Source organism: Lagenorhynchus albirostris, chromosome 5 (genome assembly GCF_949774975.1).
Source record: "Lagenorhynchus albirostris chromosome 5, mLagAlb1.1, whole genome shotgun sequence".
NCBI lineage: Eukaryota > Metazoa > Chordata > Mammalia > Artiodactyla > Delphinidae > Lagenorhynchus > Lagenorhynchus albirostris.
In genome coordinates this window covers 7,466,638-7,491,155 of record NC_083099.1, presented here as the reverse complement: position 1 = coordinate 7,491,155, position 24,518 = coordinate 7,466,638, and the positions used below count along the sequence as shown (strand labels likewise).

General features: G+C 40.5%; 1 protein-coding gene across 1 annotated transcript in view; it reads left to right on the top strand.

Moving 5' to 3' along the window:
* Positions 1-24,221, top strand: part of KAT2B (lysine acetyltransferase 2B) — a 102,912-nt gene extending 78,691 nt beyond the window's left edge. The window contains exons 10-18 of the mRNA XM_060149541.1: positions 748-956; positions 2,349-2,475; positions 8,690-8,800; positions 11,420-11,563; positions 16,070-16,184; positions 17,734-17,770; positions 18,008-18,071; positions 18,170-18,254; positions 22,150-24,221. Coding sequence (XP_060005524.1) covers positions 748-956; positions 2,349-2,475; positions 8,690-8,800; positions 11,420-11,563; positions 16,070-16,184; positions 17,734-17,770; positions 18,008-18,071; positions 18,170-18,254; positions 22,150-22,343 — 1,086 coding nt within the window. The 3' untranslated portion in view covers positions 22,344-24,221. The remainder of the gene's footprint in view (positions 1-747; positions 957-2,348; positions 2,476-8,689; positions 8,801-11,419; positions 11,564-16,069; positions 16,185-17,733; positions 17,771-18,007; positions 18,072-18,169; positions 18,255-22,149) is intronic.
* The last annotated feature ends 297 nt before the right edge of the window (positions 24,222-24,518 follow it).

Sequence of the window (24,518 nt, the reverse complement as noted above, 5' to 3'; positions counted from 1 at the left end):
AACTGACCACAGTGGCATCTGGGCACCTGGGCAACGCCATAGACCAGTGAAATGAGCATGTGCCGCCAGTGGGCTTTTCTCCCTTGGGGAGCTATTGTTTGAACGCTGACCTGCACCCCACTGAGTCCTGGCACAAGGTTGTGCTGTGAGCTGTGGTTGAGCGTGGCCAACGGAGACTCCTGTGCAAGGAAAACCATCTTCCAAGAAGAGGTGCTGACAGTATAAATAGGACTGCCACTGTTGGGCCTGTACTGGGATCTGTCATCCCGAGGGTGCTGTAACGCTCAGCCAGATGGAGTTCCTAAAAACCAGGGGCCGGCAAACTATAGCCCTCAGGCCAGATCCAGTCTGCCTTCCCCGCTTTTAAGTAAAGTTTTATTGGAATTCTGCTTCACCCAGTCGTTTATGTGTTGTCTGCGGCAGCTTTCGCCCTACAACAGTGTTGGCCAGTTGCCACAGAGGCCTTATGACTTGCAGATCTAAAATATGAGCTCCCTGGCCCTTTACAGACAGTTTGGGGACTCCTGATCTGCACCAAACCTCCGTGTACACGTAGAATACTCTGGTCCCTCCAGATGCTCTGCCTACCTATTTTGTTTTCATGACGTGTGTGTGTTGGTTGGGACCCTGAAAATCCACAAATGTGCGTCTTATGAGAACACAGAAGAGAGGCATTGCTATGTCCTATCCCTCCTGTCTTAAGAGAAGAGCTCTCTATGTAATGTTTTCCTGTCTCCTGCATCCCAGACCAATTTTCTGTCAGCACACTCAGCCAGAGACGAAGCGGCAAGGCTGGAGGAGCGCAGGGGCGTGATTGAATTTCACGTAGTGGGCAATTCCCTGAACCAGAAGCCCAACAAGAAGATACTGATTTGGCTGGTGGGGCTGCAGAATGTGTTTTCCCATCAGCTGCCCCGGATGCCAAAGGAGTACATCACACGGCTTGTCTTTGACCCGTAAGTTGTGCTCTGCTCTTTCTTCTCCCTTTTTTCCCTCTTCTTCCTTTCTTTTTTTTAAAATTTTTTGGCCACGCCACATGGCACATGCGATCTTCGTTCCCCGACCAGGGATTGAACCTGTGCCCCTTGCAGTGGAAGCGCCGAGTCTGAACCACTGGATCACCGGGGATCACCTGTCCCCTTTTTTCCCTTTTAAATGAAAGAGGAACTACTCAGATAGCCGTAGTCACCCACTGAGTCCTGCTGCCTCTCGTCACGCTGTGGATACAGAGTGGCATCACGATAATTGCCATGGCTAAAGGCATTAAGATTAATTTTTCAACAGTTTGTCAATTTTTTGTTAATGAGGCTTTATATTTTAAGTTGCTGGTGACCATCCTGTGCGTCATTCATTATAGCAATGAAGGAATATATAAACGCTAAGAAGGCGTCCCATTTTTTTCACAGTCAGAATATTCTTGATTTTGGTATCTTAACTAGATACCATTGTTGCCAGGGTCTGTAAGCCCTGAGAAGATTACTGGGGTATTAGACAGGTTAACTTTGACAATCCATTACATTAAAAAAAAAAAAAAAGCAAAAAACAAAAAAGTAAACTTCCCTACTTGAATGTATTTTAACACATGGAACCCAGTAGCCTGTGTGCATTGTGATCCATGCATGGGACTATTCAGAGTGACGTTCTAGACAGAAGGCCTGATAGGATTCTGGAATGCAGGTTTTAGCAAATTGTACCTGTGGATTTGGTTTTCTTTTCCACGTTGTTTCCGTGCTGTTTTTGAGTGAGACTAAACTCTTCAGAAACACATACCATGTTTGTCCCTGCCTTTGTGTTCTCCCTCTGGACTCCCACTGTGGGTCCGTGGGCATCAGGGGTGGCCCTGTTGCAGCACCAATCAGCACCTCCCCACACGCTCTGTTCTTTTTTTTTTTGCGGTACGCGGGCCTCTCACTGCTGTGGCCTCTCCCGTTGCGGAGCACAGGCTCCGGACACGCAGCCTCAGCGGCCGTGGCTCACGGGCCCAGCCGCTCCGCGGCATGTGGGATCTTTCCGGACCGGGGCACGAACCCGCGTCCCCTGCATCTGCAGGTGGATTCCCAACCACTGCGCCACCAGGGAAGCCCCGCTGTGTTCTTTATTTGTAACCTCAGAGCCTCCTTAGGTGGCTGGCCTTTGTCCCCACGGAAGCTCTGGTGCCATCTCCGGCAGGGAAGCTCGCTCTAAAAGTCCACAGTGAAGAATGGTCTGGCGAGATGGAGGAGGTTTCCGTGGAAAAATCAAGAAGAAACAACCCCCTGCTTTTCCTGGCTGGTTCATGAGGAACACCCCAAACAGTATATTTGTATAACCAAGAGAAGTAAAACTTTGACATAATCTTATTCTTTCAGGAAACACAAAACCCTTGCTTTAATTAAAGACGGCCGCGTTATTGGTGGTATCTGTTTCCGAATGTTCCCATCCCAAGGATTCACAGAGATTGTTTTCTGCGCTGTAACCTCCAATGAGCAAGTCAAGGTAAGCGTGACCCAGGAGCATCCTCTCACTGCGTGTGTGTGTGTGTGTGTGTGTGTGTGTGTGTGTGTGTGTGTAGCATACACGCTTCCCTGTATCCACAGTCAGGCTCTACCGGGTTTTGTTGGACCTGGGTGCAGGGTCTGGGGACACCACACAGCCCCTGGTGCAACTCAGGCAAAGTTTACAGCAAGTGAAGAGATGTTTGAAAACACGTCTCAGTGTTACTGATCATTTCCACGTGCAGACATGTCTACACACACCTGGGGACAGTGCACCACCAGAAGGGGTGTGGTGCGATGTGGATTAGGGAGATGATTTAGGTGACTCACACCTCAGAAAGATTTCCTATGACCTTATGCCTAATGGGGGACAAGGACTAAAGAAATTCTGTCGGGGAAGTCATGACATTTGAATAAATTTATTACCGAGTTTCAGAAATATTCATGCAGGTTTGGAATGTGGGTCTTTCTGGAGTGTGTGTGTGTGTGTGTGTGTGTGTGTGTGTGTGTGTGTGTGTGTGTATGTGTGTGTGTGGCTGATTTGCCTTCCCGATTGTACTTGGCATGGGTCCCTTCCTCCCCAGGAGCCAGACTGTCTTATTGATAGTGTGCTTGGCATTGCAGTCTGACTGGAATAAATCAGATTCTCAATTGTCAGAAAGATTTAGATTGTGTTGTGTCGTCCTCTGCTGCTTTTGTGAAAGTGGAACCAGAAATATGTTTTCAGGCTATAATTCATTTGGTACTTTGGGAGCCCTAAAATCACGCAAAAATACGGCAATTGGTGGAAAGATAAGTAGCTCAGGATTTGATGGCTGCTGAGAAAAATTATCGGCAGGTCTAAGGCAACGTTGTCCAGCGATATATAATGCAATGGGCAAATGTGAACCATGTATGTGATTTTGAATTTTCTAGTAGCTACATTAAAAGAAAAAAAGAAAATAGGCAAAAATAATTCTAAAAAATTGTACTTCATTTTACTCAGTATATCCAAAGTGTTGTCATTGCGACAGGTACTCAGCATCCAAGAAGTATTGAGACATTTTACATTCTTTGATTGGTACTAAGTCTCAGAATCAAGAGTGTATTCCGTACTCACACCTGTGTCAGTTTGGACTAGCCACGTTTCAGGTGCTCACTGGGCTTGGACAGTGTGGGCCTAAGGGCATTGTTGCCTTCTTCAGCTACAGTGCAGCAATGCCAGTTACAGAAACCAAAAATGGATCTCTGGAAGGAATCATGAGCTGCCTGCCGGCTGAAACCAGGGCCATGGGTGCTTTTGGCTTCATTAACAGCTCTCCTCTGTGTAATGGTCACGGTGCCAATTAACAGCTGCTGTGGTTTCCTCTCACAAAGCACAAATGGGGCTTTTTGTCTTTGACTCACAGCACTCAGCATCCAAGGACAGACAAAATTCATCAGTATCAAATTCATCATTCTGACCGGAGAAGGTGAGGGCCCACATCTACCTGAAACCGATCTCTGGCTCTTTTTCAAGGAACTCTGACTCTATATCTTTAGATGGTACTGTTGCTGTGCTTATCACAGGTTTATTTCCCCCTAGCCAAAGTGAGAAACAGTAAGTGTCCGGAATTTAGGAACTTACTTAAAAGAAAAATTTGGTTTGGCTTTTCATAGGGAGAGGAGCTGGAAAATATGTCCTTGGTTTATAATTTCAGAAGATTGCCTAATTTTTGTTTGCAAAGAAAGCTACACCAAGCAGCTTGTTTGGAAAGGTTGGTTAAGGTTGCCTTGGACACTTTTAGGATACCAGAGGGAAACTAAAGCTGTTTAATATGAATTGGATGCTTTGTCTTATTACTTCCCAGAAGGGCAGTGTATATTTTTTCCCCCAAACCATGTAATTTTCTAAAGACTTGAAGGAAGGTGGCCAAACATTACAAACTGAGTAGGGAAAACTACAAGAAAAGCCACCTTTTGTAAGTGACTTAACTGGTTTTAGAAAATGAAGATTAATCTTTCAAAACTGGATAGAATGGATGCATGCGATGGAAGTCAATTCTGGTGGCACTTATTTTTGAAAACAGAAAGTTCGTAAGTGGAGGTTTACAATTTTGATTTGAGATATTAAAAATCTTGGCTAAATGATACGTTAAAATTCGCACGTACTCATTTTGGAGACTAAGCTTATATACAAATTCCTGTGAATGCTTTAAATAAGATTTGTATGTGAATTTATCTTGCTCAAAACACATGCAAGAGAACATTTGAGAATTTACTTAAAGCTCCTCACCTGGTTTTGGAATAGCTTATCTAAGAACTATTTGGGTTTGACATTATATGCAACTTTAAAGTTACATGGCTAATACTTAATTTACCATAGTAAGTATTTAAATAAACACTGAAGTTACCAGGTGGATTTGGAAAGGAATCCTTTTGGTGATAGTTGAAAATAAAGGCATACAAAGGAGGGAAATAGTTCTGGGGTGAAAAATCTAAACATTTGCATATAATAACTTAACACTGTTAGTGCCTCTTTAACCAAGGAAATACACAGAGAGGATTCAAGTTAAAAGGCACAGTCCCTACTCACAAGCAGTTGGAATCTGGAAAATTTCTTTGGAGAAATGACAGATTAGTGGCTGTTGATGAAGAATACCTTATGCAGGTTTTGAGAAGCTATTTACAAAAGAACCATTATTTTTCTGCTTGAGTAAAATCCTTGGATTGTGGGTGAAGGGGAGAAAATGTATAGCTCTATTAGCTGCTTACAAGATGGTGTATACAGTGAAAGCCTAACTCTCTTCCATCAACCACATCTAGGTTAAACTCACTTCTAGGTTAAAGTGAGTTTCATCAGAGGACACATTTCTTACTGATTCCTAGATATTACTATTCTTGTGCACATGCAGTAGCCAACCCTTCCCTTTTCTCCAGTTTTTTTCCCCCCACTTTTCTTTAAAAATTATATTTAATTACCTAGGTCATGCACAGATGCATTTTCAGAGAAAGCAAAAATCCCATGCCCCCTTCCCCCTGCTGTCCAGTCATTGTCAGCCTGGTGTGCATCCTTCTAGTTGCTTCTCTATATTATGTACATGGACATGTACCTGTCTGTGTGGTGTGGTGTTGTTTACATAACTAGAATTCATAGTGTACATAATTGAAAAAAAACCTTTCCATTATATCTTAGGGATCTTTCAACTTTAGTACATAAACGTGGTTATTTAAATGTATATTTAGATCAATTAAAATTAAATAAAATTTAAAATTCAGTTCCTTAGTCACTCAAGTCCTCGGTAGCTGCATGTGACTAATGGCTACCATATTGGATAGCATAGATGAAGAATATCTCCATCATTGCAGAAATCCCTACTGGACAATGCTAATATGGAACTACTTTATTCTTTTTATATAGATTTGCCTAATGTAGACAGACCATAATTTATGTAACTGTTCCCTATAGAAGACATTCATATTTATTTCCAGTTATTTTCCATCACTAACAGTGCTCTGTTTGGAAGTGATTTCTGGACACTGAAAAGTGGCATCGCTGTAGGGAGGACTATGGCCAGAGTCTCAATTTAAAAACTTACTTCCAGATCACCCTTCTCAGTGGGTTTACCAATTTACACTTTCACCAGTGGTGCTGGAGAGTGCCATTTCCCTGGGTATTGTCAACCTTAAAGAAATTTGCACATTGCTGAGTGAAATATTGCATCTCGTGATGGAGTGCTCTGATTAGTATTGGGATCAAACATCTTTTTTTTAAAATTTCTTGGTTATATTTATTGCTTGTTCCTTTGATGATTTATCTTTTTTTGTATTGATCCTATCGAAGGTATTATTTATGCATTCTTGATGTTAATTTTTTATAATATCTTGTATATCTATACCATCCCATTTTGTCATTTTGTTTATGGTATCTTAAATTGCTTATGAAATCTGTAAAAGAAGTTTTAAACTTTGAAGTAGTCTACTTAATAATCAGTCTTTTGTGCTTTCGCATTTTATATTTTCTTTAGGAAGCCTTTCTATATCCCTAGGTTATAAACCCACTTTCCTGTATCTTTTTATAATACTTTTGTATAGGTTTATTTTTCCTTACATTTAGATTTCCAGTCCGTCTTCTTACCACTTGACAAAACTTCTTTAAGGCTTAGCTTACACATCTTCTTTTCCTTCTCCCTCTTAAATATCTTATAGCCTTTTTCTCTATTATAGGTACAAATACATCACTCTGTACCAGTGCTGTGCAATAAAAATACATTTGTGAGCCTCAAATGCAAGCCACATGTGTAATTTAAAAATCTCCAATAGTCGTATTAAAAAAAAAGTAAAACAAAACAGGTGAAATTAATTTTGATATTTTCTATTTAACCTAGTGTGTCCAAAATACTGCCATTTCAACATGTAATAAGTTTAAAAGTCATTAATGAGAGTTTTTTTCCCCTGGTGTGTATTTTACGCTTGTATGTCTCATTTGGACTTGTCACATTTTCATCGCTCAAAAGCTACACATGGCTAGTGGCTACCATATTAAACAGCCAGTTGTATATGTAATTATGAGTTCTATATGTCTATCTTCCCCATTTTACTATCTTCTCAAGAAGAGAGAGATTTCATTCGTCTTTTTATCCGAGTTTTATTCAAACTCACAATGTGTCAGTGTTGTGATATGTTTGGGAAAAGCTAACATGTCCATGGGTAATATCAATGGAAGAATAATTTCCAGAATAGGGAGATGGTAATACACTTCTCCTATGTACTGGGCAGACTGTCCCCTGAATATTATTATGCTTGGTCTTGGGATCCATGCTTTAGAAGGGTATTGTTATACAACTGCGGTCCCCAACCTTTTTGGCACCAGGGGCCAGTTTCGTGGAAGACAAGTTTTCCACGGACCGTGGGAGGGGTGGGGGGAATGTTCAGGCGGTAATGCGAGTGATGGGGAGTGATGGGGTGCGGCAGATGAAGCTTCGCTTTCTCGCCCGCCGCTCACCTCCTGCCGTGCGGCCCTGGAAAGTGTGACTAGATTGAGAAAGGGTCTTCCGATCATGCCATATGAAGAACAACTGAAGCTTGGCTTCGTACCTGGGAGGTAGGAATGGGCATGGGTGAGGGAGGATAATTTTCAGGGGTCTGGAGAGTTGTTTAAAGCAGGGACCAGTCTTTGTTATTCTAGGAGTAGAACTAAGGTCAATAGGTAGAAGGAGGAACAAGGGGTCAGATTCTCAGGTGAACATAGGAAGAACTTCCCAACCATAACAGTGGCTGAAAATTAATTGGTCTAAGGACTGAGCGAGCACCCTAAACTGGAGGTGTTCTAGCAGCTCACGTTTCCAAGGTAGATGGCAGGAGACTTCTAGTGTCACATGGGATAGAATTAGACCAGATGACTTCCAAAGATCCTTCTCCCCTGTGGGCCTGTAGTTCCATGATAACATACCTATGAGCGTGTTTGAGTTCTTTAGAAAAGTGTGTCACCAAATTCTAAAATATTGATGTGAAGATATTTGTATGTGGATGCTTGGGTTTACCTTCATCTTCTTTTTATGAGATTCTAAAACCATCCCTTTAAATTTATAGATTTTTCTTCAAGCATTGTACATCACCAAAAAATCTGGTACTTACTTTTTTTTTTCATATTTCAATCATTAATTTATTTAACATTGTTCACTATTTTTAGTTACTTCCTAATGTCTTCTGGCTCACTCAGAGGTTCGGGGCTTCTCAGACTGCTTGGAAAGGTCTGATAAGACCAAGTTGAAAAGCCTATGTACGTGATGATACAGTTCTTTGGAAGGACTGCTGATTTGTTGTATGCAGGCAACACCTGGATTAGTTAATATTCTAGTAGAGATTAGCCTTTCTCATTTACATTGCTCTTTTCATCTCAGGTTCTCAAATACTTTAAACATAAGCAGAAATTCATAATCAGTATTTATTCCAAAAACCTCTTTATTAATATTCAATGTGTAATCTCTAGGACTGAATGAGAAGCTTGTAGCCTTGGTGTGTTCTTTTCGAAGAGCCAGAAACTTGTATTTTCAAAAGATGATTGTATCTCCATTCAGGGATTTTGAATTTGTTTGGTTTTACAGCTCATTTTCAAAGTTCAGAAATGCAAGAAGGGTGTTGGTGTTATACTGGCAATACATACTCCTAAATTTGCCAACATTTCCCAGTGAAAATATGGGACTTCCTTTTCTCCAGAACCTAATATATTTGTCTGCATACTGACTTGCCCACAGGGCTATGGAACACACCTGATGAACCATTTGAAGGAATATCACATAAAACATGACATCCTGAACTTTCTCACCTATGCAGATGAATATGCAATTGGATATTTCAAGAAGCAGGTGGGTTTTTTCACGTGCAACCCTGTTCTGTCGTCCCTTTTCTTAATATGCACTCAGGTAGCTTTCATGCAAGTAAGTACCCACCCTCCGCCCCCCACTGTTTTCTGCTTATAAGAGGGGCATCCATTTATTTTGCAAGCCTTAAGCCAGAGGTAAGCTTCAGTCTGGACTAGAGGGTATGACCAACACATTGTAAGTACTAAATAAATGTTTGTTGAGTGAATGAATGAACGTCATCTATAATGTGCTATCCCCAGGCTAAGGAGAAATTCCCATTGCTGGGGGACTAGAGTTCTCCATGAATGAGAGAAACAGATTCAGTCTCTGGAAGACCTTCATTTATGACAGCAGAGAGGAAATTCTGATGTTTACAAGGGGTTCCAGACCATCCTGGTCCAACAGCACACAGGCGGCTGGGAGCTTGGCTGCATCTTAGTTCTTTCTGTCAGAAGTTTCCATCTCAGCACTCTGAGGATTATACTTTGCTACATAGTTTTTAATAGTGCTTTGTAATTCTAAATTCCTAAACATTTTCCATTTACTTTTCTGATGACAAAAGTAATGGATAGTTACTGTAGAAATTTTGGAAAATGAAATGAAGCACAAAGAAAAGAAGAAAAACTGCTTGTAATTCTACCACCCAGAGAAATTTGCTGTTAACATTTTGACAGATACTCTTCTAATATTTTTTCTCTGTGTGTGTTTGTCTGTATATAAATACAAAAATTGGCTCATTATTGCATGTAATGTAATCACTTACGTGTTTAACTTAATATAGTCTGACTTTTCAAATATGATTTTTGATGCTTCTCTGAAATTTTGTTGTATAAATGGAGAATAATTTATTAAACCAATACCACATTTGGGGGACATTTAGGTATTTTTTTAAGTAAGTGTCCATGTGTGAATGTGCGCTTCCAGAAGTATTTAAGGTTTTGTTATGCACTGCCAAGTAATTTCTCCTCTTGTCAGCAATGTATAAGGGAGCTCAGGAAACAAGTTCATAATTGAAAAAAATATATATTTTTTTACCGCTTTCCTAGGTGACAAATTGTGCATGTTTGCATTTATTTGATTATTGTGAAGTTTGACTTGTTTTTCCTTGTTCATTGACCCTTTGTATTTCTTCTTATTTTGAATTCCCAATTCATTGCATTTTGCCTCTTCTTCTATTAAAATATTTATTTTCATATTGATCTATGAGAACTCAGATATATAAAGATAGTAACCTTTATTTTATGATTTTTCTCCTGTTTGTCATTTGTTTTTCCACATTGCTTATGGATTTTTTTTAATGTACAGAATTTAAAAGATTTTATTACATACAATCTATTAACCTCTTTTTAAAATACAAGTCCTTATATGACTAGAAAACTTTCACTCCTCTGATGGCAGATAAGTAACCTCCTATTTATTTTCTCCTCATTCTTTAGGATGCCTTTGTGACTTTTGTAATAAAACTCACTAGAGAGAACTCAATGGGTTTGTTTTACTGGGGGCTTGAGTGTCAGCTTTCCTAGGCAGTAACAACATTGTAGAGAAGAAATCTCAGGCGTGCTTCTTAAATGACTTGTCTGTGGTCCTCTTTGAGGCTGATGTCAATAATTGCTTGGAAAATAAGTTTTTGCTAAAAGAGGAGGCAGGAAATTTAAAGTCCAAGTAATTTTCTGCAAAAATTTGAAATAGGCACCATAAAGAAAGTCGTTATAGATATATGACTATATGCCCTGTCTAACTATATTATTACAGCTTAAAGTATGTAAATTAATATACTGCAAAGCATTAATATCACTGAAACAACCACTGTCGTGATGGTCTGGAAGTTTTTCTGTTTTTTAATAAATTTATTTTATTTATTTTTGGCTACGTTGGGTCTTCGTTGCTGTGCGTGGGCTTTTTCTAGCTGCGGGGAGCGGGGCTACTCTTCGTTGCGGTACGCGGGCTTCTCATTGCGGTGGCTTTTCTTGTTGCAGAGCACGGGCTCTAGTCACGTGGGCTCAGTAGTTGTGGCTCGCGAGCTCTAGAGCGCAGGCTCAGTAGTTGTGGCGCACGGGCTTAGTTGCTTCGTGGCATGTGGGATCTTCCTGGACCAGGGCTCGAACCCGTGTCCCTTGCATCGGCAGGCAGATTCTTAACCACTGCGCCACCAGGGAAGCCCGTATGGAAGTTTTTTGCCTGTCAAGTAGGTGTTTCATTTCCTCAACATCAAGGTTCTTATTGCTATATTTTTGGACAAATTTTGCTTTCAGAATTTAGATCAATGTTAGTTATTGATTTGTGGAGCATCCTAGAGGCCCCCTGTCTACTTTGGGAGAAATTGTGCAGTTTAATGCAAAATTAAACCTTATTTTTACTTAATAGCCATTTTTGTTAAAGACTTTTTAATATTATTTGTGTTTTACTAGGTTTATTTTTTATGTTGAATTGCTTCCTATTTGCACAGTTGATTTTTGATGTTTCTGAACTTCTTGGAAGGGTTTCATGCTAATTCTCCCCAGGATAATAGGACAAGAGCTTGGACCTGTGCTGGGCACCAAGACAGGCCTAGCACATAGTTAGCACTCGGAGAGGATGTTTGATGCACAGGCCTCTGTATAAATGAAATTATTGACTTTGCAGGGTTTCTCCAAAGAAATTAAAATCCCTAAAACCAAATATGTTGGCTACATCAAGGATTATGAGGGAGCCACTTTAATGGGATGTGAGCTAAATCCACAGATCCCGTACACGGAATTTTCTGTCATCATTAAGAAGCAGAAGGAGGTAAGTACACGACTGACTCGGGGGAACCCGACTGGTCTGCGCAGACCAGTCTCTTTTGGGGAGAAGTGTGCATCACTGGGCTCTGTGGGTGTGGGTCTGCTGGGTACCATAACCTCGGTTTGCTCTGTTTTGTCTAGGTTTCTTCTTTGAAGGTATCCTTTATCTTCTCTCTAAATCACCACTCCTAAGGGGGTCAGTACCTGTTAAATTGGTGTAAAATACAAAACTTGTAAAATATGATAGTAAATCTTAATTTCACCTTCAAGGCCTCTTACATGCTGGCCTCATGCATCTTCTCAAACCCACCTCTTTATTTCCCTTTGTAAACTAATCTCCAAAGGCTGTTACTGATGCTTTAACCCTCTTGCTTGGTATCTTCATCCTTTACCCACTTCCTCTCCCAATGCATGTACACACACACACACACACACACACAGATGGGACCACTTCCGCCTGTTTTCCATTCCTCTTCGAACTTCTTGAGCACTAGTTTGATCCACTCATTTGAATTTCAGTTAGTCATTACCTTCCATATTTATCTTAGTTTGTATTCACCTCTCCTTCTGCATTGCAAGTTCTGAAGGCTTATACTTCCAAATAGTAAGTGATTTGTTATCTGGAGAGGACTCTTTTTTTTTTTTGGCTGCACTGCATGACATGCGGGATCTTAGTTCCCCGACTAGGGATCGAACCCACGCCCCCTGCAGTAGAAGCGCAGAATCTTAACTACTGGACTGCCAAGGGAAGTACCAAGTGATTTGGTGTCTGATGCTGGGGTGAAGTCTTTTATGCGTATGAACTAAAAGAGAAGCAGTAAAGGGAAACGTTGATAGATTTGACTACATAGTAATTTTTACATTTCTCTAAGTCAGGGAAAAGAAACATACGGAGATCATAATTAGGGGAGTGTAACAGAAGCCGTTTATTAAATGAATGAACTTTATGTGTTAAGCCCAGGATCATCCCCTTGGTCCCCCTAGTTCTTGGAGTTCAAAAACCGGGAATTTGCACCTGGGTCACCCCACATCAGTCCCACTTGATACTTCAGTTATTCATTCGAGTGTACTTTTCTCTAGCGAGTAACAAAAAAGACCTCTGCCTTAAACCTGTCTTTGTTTTCTGGTTTCTGCTCATTTCCCTGATCCCAGTTCTTAGTTACTTGTCAGATGTCACTGACATAACAGATGTAAAGCTCCTTACGCAGAGTCTGGTGTATAGTAGGTGCTCAGTAAGTATTTTCCTTTTACTTGAAGTAGCTCAGAGTTGTTCTTATGCTTCCCGTGGAAGTGAGCAAAAGGCTTTTATTAAATTAGAAAATAAAAACAACCTCTGTTGTTTCTTGTCAGAGACGTCAGCCTAAGACAGAATTCCACATAGGGTGCTTGGAGAGTTAATACAAGCACAGCAGGCTCCTCTCCCTGTTCTCCGCTGGGCTTAATGAGCAGGTCTGAATTCGCAGCCCGTTGCGCAGAGCTATTTTAGATGGCAGCAAAGCCTCAGCTTTTGAGAAGACAGCGCCCCATCCCCTTCCCTTTTCTCTCCCCTTGGATTCCTCCCCCGCCACCTCCCTCTCAGCCTCCAGCCTTCCCTAATAGGCGCACCACTGAATGCATGAGAGATCGGAGGTCGCCCTAAGAAGGTGTTTGGATTCATGTAATATCTTCTTCCACAGAATTCAAGTGATTTTACAAGTGTCACATATTCCAGCTCTGGAAACCCCCTTGGGGAAGGTAGGGACAAATAGTGGGAAGGAACAAATTGTAGGGAGATGGAGGGTCTTCCCCGCCGTGGAAGCGTACAGAGCAGTCACTTGTGGTTGTGGTTAGCAGGGGTGGAGAGAGAACCAGTGCAGTTGCACAGGTGGAGCGGTGGGTGGGAGCTGAGTGCTGTGGGGAGTGAGGACTCCAAGGCAGGGTGGGATGCAGCAGCCCTAGCATCATCTCACATCTTCGGAGGTGGCGTCATGGGACACGTGTCTAGACGGGGTGGCCTGGAAGGGAATCAAGCATGAGCAGAGATTCAGAGCCCAACATAAGTGGATTCATGGGTATCTGCACACCTGGGACCATAGGCGTGTGGGTGATGAAGGCCACTACTTGAGGAAGTGTGAACAGGCCGTGAGCAGGCAGGACTGAGTGTGGGTGTGTCTGGGGGGCTGGGAAGTGGGGGTAATTCTTAAATCTCCGTTCACATGTGAGGCTACGTGAGACTGGGCTTGGAGGGGCCAAAGTAAGAGTGAGGAAAAGCAATGGGATCTTTGTAGGAAGACATGCTAAAACTTGGTGAAATATTAAAGATGGGGGAGTTGCCCCCAATTTTCTGTTTGGGAAGACTAACACCAACAGCGGTGGAATGAGAGACGGATTTGAGTAGAGAAAGATGACAACGTGGTGATGAAGTGAAGATATTTTCTAGGGAGGTGAAGATAAGAGACTGGAACGGAAGTGAAATGTCTTTTTCTCCAAAGTGATCCTCAGAGGTGCAGAGAGGTTGCGAAGCCCCCCGCACCCCACCTCTATTACCAGTCACCTCAAGGTGCTACCTGAGGGTATGGAAGCCACCTGCTAGGCTGTCACATTTGAGGGCATCCTTGGTGAAGAGAAAAAACTTTCAAAATTATATTTGAAATTATATTTTCTGAAGGCCTTCATATAAGAAATTGTCATTGGAATTCTTTCTTTTTTTTTTTTTTGGAATTCTTTCTTTAAAAAACTTTTTTACTGAAATGTAGTTGGTTTACAATGTTGTGTTGGTTTCAGGTGTACAGCAGAGTGAGTTGTACACATCTATTCTTTTTTAGATTCTTTTCCATTATAGGTTATTGCAGAATATTGAGTATAGTTCCCTGTGCTATGCAGTACGACCTTGCTGTTTATCTATTTTATATATAGTAGTGTGTATATGTTAACCCCAAACTCCTAGTTTATCCCTCCCCCCTATCCTCTTTGATAACCATAAGTTTGTTTTCTGTGCCTCTGAGTCTGTTTCTGTTTTGCAAATAAGTTCATTTGTATCATCTTTTTTTTAGATTCCACATATAAGTGCTATCATATGATATTTGTCTTTCTTTGTCTGATTTACTTCACTTAGTATGATAATCTCTAGGTCCATCCATGTTGCTGCAAATGGCATTATTTTATGCTTTTTTATGGCTGAGTAATATTCCATTGTATGTATGTACCACATTTTCTTTATCCATTCATCTGTCAATAGACATTTAGGTTGTTTCCAAGGATTCTTTTTAAAAAAGACTTGGACTTACAAATAAATGCAGAGCATCGTTTTAGATATGCTCTGTCCCAGGTGGTAGCCACTGGCCACACGTGGCTATTGGGTGCTTGCCGCATGGCCAGTCAAAGCTGAGATGTGCTGTAAGTGTAAAATACACTCTGATTTTGAAGACCTAGTGTGAATAAAAACATGTAAAATATCACATAATTTTTTTCTCTTGAGCATATGCTGCAATGATAATATTTTAGATACATTGGATTAAATAAAAATATATTGTTAAAATTACACCTGTTTCTTTTTACTTTTTTTTTCTTTTTTTTAAAGTAGTTACTGGAAGATTTTCAACTACATGAGTGGTTTACATGATATTTCTATTGGACAGCCCTGAGTAGATTTACCAGGAATATATGTTGCCAGTCCCATTCATTTTATGAAGTCCTATGTTTAATTGTTAAGGTTATGCATTCATGCTATGGCATTTACCAGCCTTATGTCTGAGATCAAGCAGTTAGGAACTAGAATTTTTTTGTTTTCCTTTGTGAATTCGATTAACGACTGCTACTGTTTTGTGTTTTCCAAAATTCAGTTATGATATGGTTAATCTCAAGATGGTGAGTTGTGAGGGCTATTTTATTTTATTTTTTCCTTTCCTTTTTTAAAGGGAAACTGCTCTGGAAATAGTTACCTCAGGGCATTAGGAATTATTTTATAAAACAAACGGACACCTCTCAAGATTCCCTAATCGGTTCTGGTGGCCCCCATCCTGGTTGTGTTGCCTTTGCTCATTAGAGCTGCGGTTTGGATGCAGACAGCATAGGTTGGGGCTCAAGCCTTGAAAAATGTGAATAATAGGAAAGCCGTCCTCCCAGGCTTTGGGGACTTCGTGAGTTTGTCTGCCCCTCGAGTAGAAGGGAGCAGTTCCTGGTCATGGGATGTGAAGAGGTTCTGACGTTGCCTGGGCTGCTGCGGCTGAGGCTCCCGGGGAGGGGGCAAAACCTTTGGCGCTTATACTAAAGAGGACAGTGGGCCCTTGGGGCAGTGTGTTCTCTCGGTATTGGCTTCTTTTCAATGGAAGGGAACAAGTATTCAAAGGCGGCTGGGTGAATGACATTAAAGGCATGGTATAATAGAATGCTTTCATGTCTTACTGTTCAATAGCATTCACCCTTTTGTTTCCTGAAGACTCAATTTTGTTAGGAAAATGACTCCATAGACTGACTTAAACTGTGGCCACAGACTCCTGTCACTAAACGTATTTTCTTCTGTGCTTTGCAGATCATTAAAAAGCTGATAGAGAGAAAACAAGCCCAGATTCGGAAAGTCTACCCGGGACTTTCCTGTTTTAAAGATGGAGTCCGGCAGATCCCGATAGAAAGCATTCCTGGAATTCGTATGTATAGATCTTCTTCTAAAAGCAAAACCTTTTGGTAATGCCATGACAGTGTTGGAAACAATTATACCAGAATGCAGTGATTTGGAAAGCTGCTTCCCCTGTCTGTCTCCATTTGTGTTATTGTAGTCTTTAAGAAGGGAGCAAATGCTTTCCTTTTACATCTTTTCTCTGTTTCCCAGTGCAGACAAAGCGGAAGAGAACTTAGTTGACCTCTTGTTGTAGCTGTTAATGTCCATCGGTTATGAGAGCCTGTTATTTGTGGCACCGTGCTGGACACTCCCCATATGTGACCTTGGTGGCAGGGAATTCTACTCAGAGGGGAAGGTTGAGTCTCAGGATGGTTAAGCCCTTTCACCTTAAACAGCGCATGGCCAGTGAATGTCAGGAATAGTAGCAGCCCCATCCTGGCCTCCTCGAGACATCTTGCTGTTGGTACCCTGCCTCACTGCCCTCCTGGGTGCAGCCTGCATAGAACTGTGCTTGGGCTGAATTAGTTTCCACAACCCTCTAAACAAGATGATTGCAAAGCATATACTTTGTTCCAAGTTCCCTATTTTAGAGTAGTTTTCCCAAGGGTTCTTCTCTGTGAGTATATTAGAGGTGAGTTGTATTGGGTTAAAACAGCTGTTTTTGTAGATCAAAAGCTATGAATATTGGTACTTTCATTCGGTTCAAATCCAGGATCATCCAGTATATTGAAGATTTAATATAAACAAAACCAAAGCAAACAAACTAAAATTCTCCAGAGAAAATAAGACATTATATGGGCAAGATATATTTCTTCATTACAGAGTATACCCTATAGCAGATCTTACTTTCCTTGTCAGACCTGGAAATTTTGCTTCCGTGTATTATCTTATTAATAGCTCCCCTGTCACTGGATGCCTACATGTGCCAGGCATTCTTCTGTTTGTTTATTTGTTTGTTTTGTGTGCTTTTACATATATCAACTAATCTCAAAAGGAATCACATCAGCTCAGTTTTAGAGTTCTGTTTTATAGGTTGATAAACAGAGGCAAAGGTTGACTAACTTATCTCGGGTACACTAGCTTTTAAGGAGAGAACAAGAAATCAGTCCTGGTCGATTGGACTCCAGGCTGTGTCTTCTTTCTGCTACAGTAAACCATCTTGCATTACAAGCAGGGTCTGCCCCAAATAAACTAGAGACCAGGACAGAGTTTGTTCCAACCTAAAACAACAGCTTAACTCTTTCACAGGGTGATTAGCAAAAACCGTGACTTAGGGTTTTAAAAAAAATACACACCCACAGTACCAGACATGTTTGTTTTTTATGCTTTCCTCTGAAAGGTTGAAGTTCCTGCTTTAAAAAGTACTAACAGACAGAGCAATGTCAGTCTTGGAAATGTTTTGTATTGTTAGGTGTATGAGGAAGTAAAGAATTAACTGTAGTTAAGTTCAGACTCTTCAGATATAGACATTTATTGAGTTGTGGCTATAATTTATTGTATTTTTGATAACTATTAAATATGTTATTCTCTTGACCAAAAGCAGTTCTCATTCAGTGTTTAATTTTGTTGATATATAGGAGAGACAGGCTGGAAACCGAGTGGAAAAGAGAAGAGGTAAGTATGATGGGCCAGAGGATATTAATGCAAGTGTTCTTTTTCCCCTCCCAGAAACTTAGAGAAAACAGGCAAACTGATTGTAGTCACCATCACAACACTTGTTAGGTTTCAGTTTTCATAAAAAATTCTGGAATGGTTCTAATTTTAAGTTTCTGTAAAAATGAGCTGGAATCACTTGGCAAGAGAAGAGAAAACTAATCATTGTTCCTTCTTGTTTATTCTTTTCCTTTCAAGTAAAGAGCCCAAAGACCCCGACCAGCTTTATAGCACCCTCAAGAGCATCCTCCAGCAGGTGAAGGTGGGTGTTTTGTTTTCCTTCACCTCATGCAAATATTTTGAAATGATTTCCCACATGGCATTTCCATATTAGATACCTTACTTTTTTCTTTACCCAAGAGCCATCAAAGCGCTTGGCCCTTCATGGAACCCGTGAAGAGAACAGAAGCTCCGGGATATTATGAAGTTATAAGGTTCCCCATGGGTAATGCCATTAACATTTTCTAAGTATAGATTTAAAACTCTCTGGATGGCGGTGTGGGGGACAAAGGGGTGCCGAGGTTGATGTGCACTCTTCTGTTGTAGGGTGGAGGGCCGGTGGCATCAGAGCAGGAGGGGTAAAGGGGAGGGGATGGCCGTGTTCCTTAGGCTCCCGCTGCTGCCCTGTAGCGCCCACACCATCGATGCGAGCTGCAGACAGCACTGGAGATGAGAGTCAGCTGTGTGGACATAACCTTGATTATATTCAGTTTGGTTGCAAATGGAAAAACATCAGCTTGTCCTCTTGATATGCTTGGAGAGTCTGAGAATTTTTGAAGGTAAACAGACGAAGTTAGATCAAGCCGCTTGACTGCTGTACTCTTAGATGGAGAAATAATCATTAATGCAGCTCTTGATTTTCCACGCTCTTGAAGGAGACTGAGTGTCACTAATTATACTCCTATTTTAAGCTTGGTCCCACATCCCCAAACAAACAAAAGAAATGCCTTTAGAAATGTAGAATTGTGGAATTTGCTGCTGTGTCTGCACCAGGCTAAAAGGAATGATTAATTGAGTCAATTGAGAATCCCCAAATTAAACTAATTTGGCATTGTGCAGATGACAGACCACGAGCTGAATTTTTTTTTTTTTTTTTTTTCCCCCAATCAGCTGTGTGGCCATTTTTCTGGAGAGGGCCTGTATCTTCTGTCCCTTTTCTACCTGGTGCTAAGAAGGTATTAAGATGTGAAAGGAAGAGTGAAAGGGATCCATTAGCTCCCCGATAACAGAGTTATTTGTAGATTTTTCTGTGGCATTATCACACGAATGTTCTACACAGTGGTGGTAATGATTTCAGTAGTCTCTGGTCCTTAAAGTGGACGCACATCCGTACGCTTTTCTTTCCCTTTTCTATCTGCCTCGCTTCTGTGTATTTCAGTACATGAAAATCAGAGTAAGGGTTGAAGGAGTGTAGAATTCTGAATGGAAGGCTGACTTGGGAATCAGTATTTCCCAGGATGTGAAAAATATGCTAAAACCCTTTAAGTCCATTTCCAAACTTACCTGACCTTGGCATCCTCGTCACCTGGGCTGCCTCAAGTTCTTTTGTGAAATGCTCAAGGGAGGTTGCGTGAGCCTGGGGAGAACGGTTTTCGGCCCTGTCCGTGTGCACTCTGAAGCCCTGCGGTGGCAGGTCCGGTGGGTCCTGTCTGTCATAGCCGACTCCCAGCCTGCCCTCTGGAAGCTTTCTGCTTGGTCCAGCCAGGGGAGGGTGGGAACCTCGCCAGCCGGACACCACTTGTGCGCACAGCTGAATGCTCGTGAGGGGACAGTTGACCCCACTGAGCAAGGCCAGTGGTGGGCTGAGGTGTGCGTAAGCAGCGTTAATGAAAACAGTAGATGGTGCTCTTTGGTTGGAGCCATGCTTTGTTTTCTTGGGATGCCCTTGCCCCTAAGATGGTCATGTCTTTGAGGACAAGACGGACAATCGGTAATTTCACTTTTTCTGCCATTGCCTTCATGGCTTTTTCAAAAAACATTTCTTCTCTTCCCCCCCACCCCCATGCCCTAAAAAAACCTCTTTTCTTCCATATGGATGAGATCCAACCTGTTTCGTTAAGGAAATGGCATTCAGTACAGCGTCTGAGGTGTGGCCCAAGCTTCCCACACATGGGTAGCTAGGCAGGTAGGCAGGGCTTTCCTATTTACCCAGAATTCCCAACTTTTGGGGATTTAATGAGTAATTTAGTGGTGTCTCCATGTTTGTTTTCACTAGTGTTCAGTCACCTTCTTTTGTAACCCAGGCCATTTGGTCAACCAAAAGCTTCTAAGAAGGCCAGAGGAAGGAAGCTGTTATCTATAACTTTAGAATGGAAAGGCAATAGAGAAAGGAAACATGCAGAGTTGGTTGTAATTATTCAGAAAGCTCCAAACACTTTCATGATTCTTTTCCTGCTGTATTTGAGGCTCTCCCCATCGCTCCTTTCCTCCCGCCTTCCAAAAACTAGTGGGGAGAGCTTTTGCGTAAACTTCTTTGTGTCAAGTTTCATTTTTTCCCCCTTTACTTTTTTTTTTTCTCTTTTGGTCACACGTCTCTTCCTTCTAAACATCGTAAACATGATATCAGGCAGCATATCCTAAGTGGTGGGCATTTAGGTGGGAGGAGGGTAAGCATCCAGTTTTACCCAGAGAGGCCGGTTCCACTGCTCTTTCTTTATTCAACGAGAGCACCTCTTCAGCTGTTCAGTTACACTCAGGTGACACGTTTACTGGGCTATTTGTCAAGCCTTTGTGTAGCTTAATACTTTTCAGTTTTTCTCTCCCTCCGAACTATTTCAGTTAGAGAAGAAAGAAAATGGAAAGTTGAATTCACAGATGTGATGACATACTTCTAACCAAGATAGGCTTTATTTAAAAAAAAAAAAAAAGGCTTTAGTCAAAGGAAATAGGTGAAAGCAGATATTTCCTATTTTTCCTTTGGAGTTTTGTGGTAGATTTAGGATTTTGCTGCAAATGAATTTCTCCCCATTTTGGGATGTTGCACATAAGTTTATTTATCTTATTAAATGATAATCCCAGTGTATTTGGTTGTCAGTTTCTCTCCCTCTGGAAAATTTGATAATATAGTGGGAATTTGGGTTGTTGGTAGTCAGAAGTATTTCTTTAGTGATTTTGACTTATTTTTTCATGCAGAGTTTATATAATTTTTTTCATATTCTTTTCCATTTTGGTTTATTGCAGTTCCCTGTGCTATACAATAGGACCTTGTTGTTTATTTTGTATATAGTAGTGTGTATCTGCTAATCCAATTTAACAGTTGATATAATTTTTTTTTTTTTTTTTGCGGTATGAGGGCCTCTCACTGTTGTGGCCTCTCCCGTTGCGGAGCACAGGCTCCGGACGCGCAGGCTCAGCGGCCATGGCTCATGGGCCCCGCCACTCCGCGGCATGTGGGATCTTCCCGGACCGGGGCACGAACCCGTGTCCTCTGCATCGGCAGGCGGACTCTCAACCACTGCGCCACCAGGGAGGCCCTAGTTGATATAATTTTTAATGATAGAACCAGACTTAGAGACAACTAGGGACCTATAAGTAGACAAATGTTAGCATCTTCTAATCTTCGTGGAATTCTTTAAATTGGTTCTGAGAGTGAAGATTAAAGAAGCCTCATTATATTCTTACAAGTTTAGATGAAGCATTGTTTTCCTTTGTAAAATAATTTAAAGCAAGTAGATATATTGGGAAAATATTCTTTTTGACAATTGTCTCGCAAGGCTTACTTGCTTTAGAAAATAGATTATTAAGTAAAGTTTGTCATTCTTATTTCATTGATGGAGCATGAAACTAAATTCACTGGAACCATTTTACATGCAAGGCCACTGGTATATTTGCAGATGTATTTATTATCTGTTTCTCCATTTTAGTTCTATCTCTACAGCACCAGAACAACTGTGAATTTAGAGAAACAAACTCAGTCTGATTGTTCTGATTTAAGTAATGAAATGATTCGATACAAATGTTCCACCTGCTGTGCTCAATGTATAGACAAAGCCTCTTCTGTATAATTCTGAATGAAGAGCTAACAGTACTTAGTTCATCGTACTTATTGCTGCTAATCTACTTAGCTGCCTCGTGCTGAAGAGGGGATTGGGCCAGATGACTAATAATGGTCCCTTCAGTGTTAAAACACTGTGATTTTGCACAGGATACCCTCACAAAAGGAAGAACATAAGACTCAAGAACTGTTTTCCTTGATCATATGAATTTCTCTTAAAGAAAGACATTGGGATGGTGAAAATGTGATCAAACTGATGACATAGATTTCTTTCCCTGTCTCACTTTTGTCAGCTGGTTGGTTTAAAAGGAGTCAAAGATGGCTAATATTTTTTTTTCCTGTGCAGATCTGAAAACCATGAGCGAACGCCTCAAGAATAGGTACTACGTGTCTAAGAAATTATTCATGGCAGACTTACAGCGCGTCTTTACCAACTGCAAAGAGTACAACCCCCCTGAGAGTGAATACTACAAATGTGCCAATATCCTGGAGAAATTCTTCTTCAGTAAAATTAAGGAAGCTGGATTAATTGACAAGTGATATTTTTTTTCCTCTGCTTCTTAGAAACTCATCAAGCAGTGTGCCTAAAGCATGGTTTAGTTTTACAAAGAATTGGACATAATGTATTGAAGATACTTGTAATAATTAGCACGTTCAAAAAACAAACAGAAAACCTCCTCGTAGCTTTTCAGATATGTATTTAAATTGAAGTCATAGAACATTTTTATTTTATGGAATAGATTTTAATCTATTCACTACAATTAATGTCAACTTTCTATGGCATGTCCATTAGCTGACTATTCAGTAATAGATGATCAGGGGTTTCCTCAAAATTTGTATATGAGGACATTGCACATAGTACCAAGATTTGGGGGAAGGCAGAAAATTTTCAGACCATGAATGTTTCCCTTTTTTTCTAATGGAATGTGAGAGTTTATTTTTATTTTATTCTGAAGGACTTTAAAGGAAGGGATGCATGATAAAAAGCCCGTAAAAGGTGAAATATGTGATGTTTGAAGTCTCATGGTAGACTTTTTATATATATTTTTAAAAAACACTCATCTAGGTGAGGTGCTTTGAGCAGTTCTGAAAAAAATGCAGTTCCAGAAAGCGACTGCTTTGATTCCTAAGGAAGAAATTCTAAATAGTGCAAACTTTTATAAGCATCTGGGTTTTTGATAATTCTATCTACCTACAACAAACTTGTGAGTGCATAACCACTATTTTAATGATTTCTTTCTCTACACGAGTGTGTAATACTATATTTGACTTTGCTTATGCAGGCCGTAAGTTCCAAAAGGCAATTTCCTGGGCCACAAAGGCATCCATTTGAAAACACTTGAGATGGAATCAACATACTTTAACAAAAAAAGATGTATAATCTATTTAATGTATCAAATTTAGTGAATCCTTGTTCTATTAAATAAGGATTTTTTGCCCTTTCTACAATACACACAACCCCACTGATACTGTATTTATGAACATTTTTCCTTTTGCATCTCCAGATTATATTCATTGTTGGAGATGAATTAAATTACCACCAAGATTTGCTGTCAGTATTTTAATACCTACGTTGGTATATATATACCCAGGGTAATACTATCCCACTAAAATCCATCATACAACCTTATTAACCCGTCTTGGGATTCCAGCTTAGTGCTTGGATTTATTTCCTCATTAACACTACGTTGAAAAGTGGGACGTCCGCCTTCCCAACTCTGGGAGAACCAACTCATGTAAAACAAACGAAGGCCACCTTGATGGTCTCGACACTAATTTTTATGATACAAATTTATAAACTGATTTTTGTAAAGGACTAGGTTTAAAGGTATATTTAACTTGATGTTTTCTATCAGCATAAAAGAATTGAAATGATTATTTGATAGACATTAAACACAGTTGCCAGAGATAGTCTGCATGAAGGAAAAAACCCTGCAGATGGCTGTGAAGTTGGAAGGATTGTTTTTAATGTGTAGGATATATTCAGAATGCTCACAACTGAGAAATGCCTCAACTTTTTAAAGTATAAGAAACCACCTTGTGTGGCATCTGGATTTCTAATGAAGAAGGATGATACAGTTTGGATTAAGTAACTTGGACTGGTTTTCCACAGTGCTTTGTACTGGATCTGCCGAAGCATCTGGCCAGCTTGGTATCCTGTGAAAGTTTGTTATTTTCTGGGTAGACATTCTTATAGAGTATTGTCTTTAAAATCAGATTGTCTCTTCTATATTGAAAGCATTTTTATGTTTTCTAATTTAAAAATTAATATTTTCTTATAGATATTGTGCAATAAAGCTGAAGTAGGATGTGTGGTTTTTGCAAATGCTTTAACAGCGGATAAAATTTTACATTTGTAAAATTAATATATTGTACTGGTACAAAATAGTTTTAAATTATATTTTAAAAAGCTCTTAATCTGGTGGTGTGTTTTCTTCTTCTGGCAGATTGAGTTTACAGGGCAAATGTACGATCTGTTTGATGACTGATTACATCCTTAGTTCTTAGGTCGTAAGCATGTCGAGGAAGGTGTTCAGAATTGTTGCACTTGTGTGAAGTTTCAAAAAAATTCACAGCCCATCAGTGAGAGATTTTCAAGAGGAGAGACACTTATTGTGTCTCTGGAGTGATCCACTGCATCTTGCCCATTGACACTCAGGAAAAACATCCAGCTAAAGAAGAGTGTTATGGTTTTAGAAACAGTCCCGCACTCGC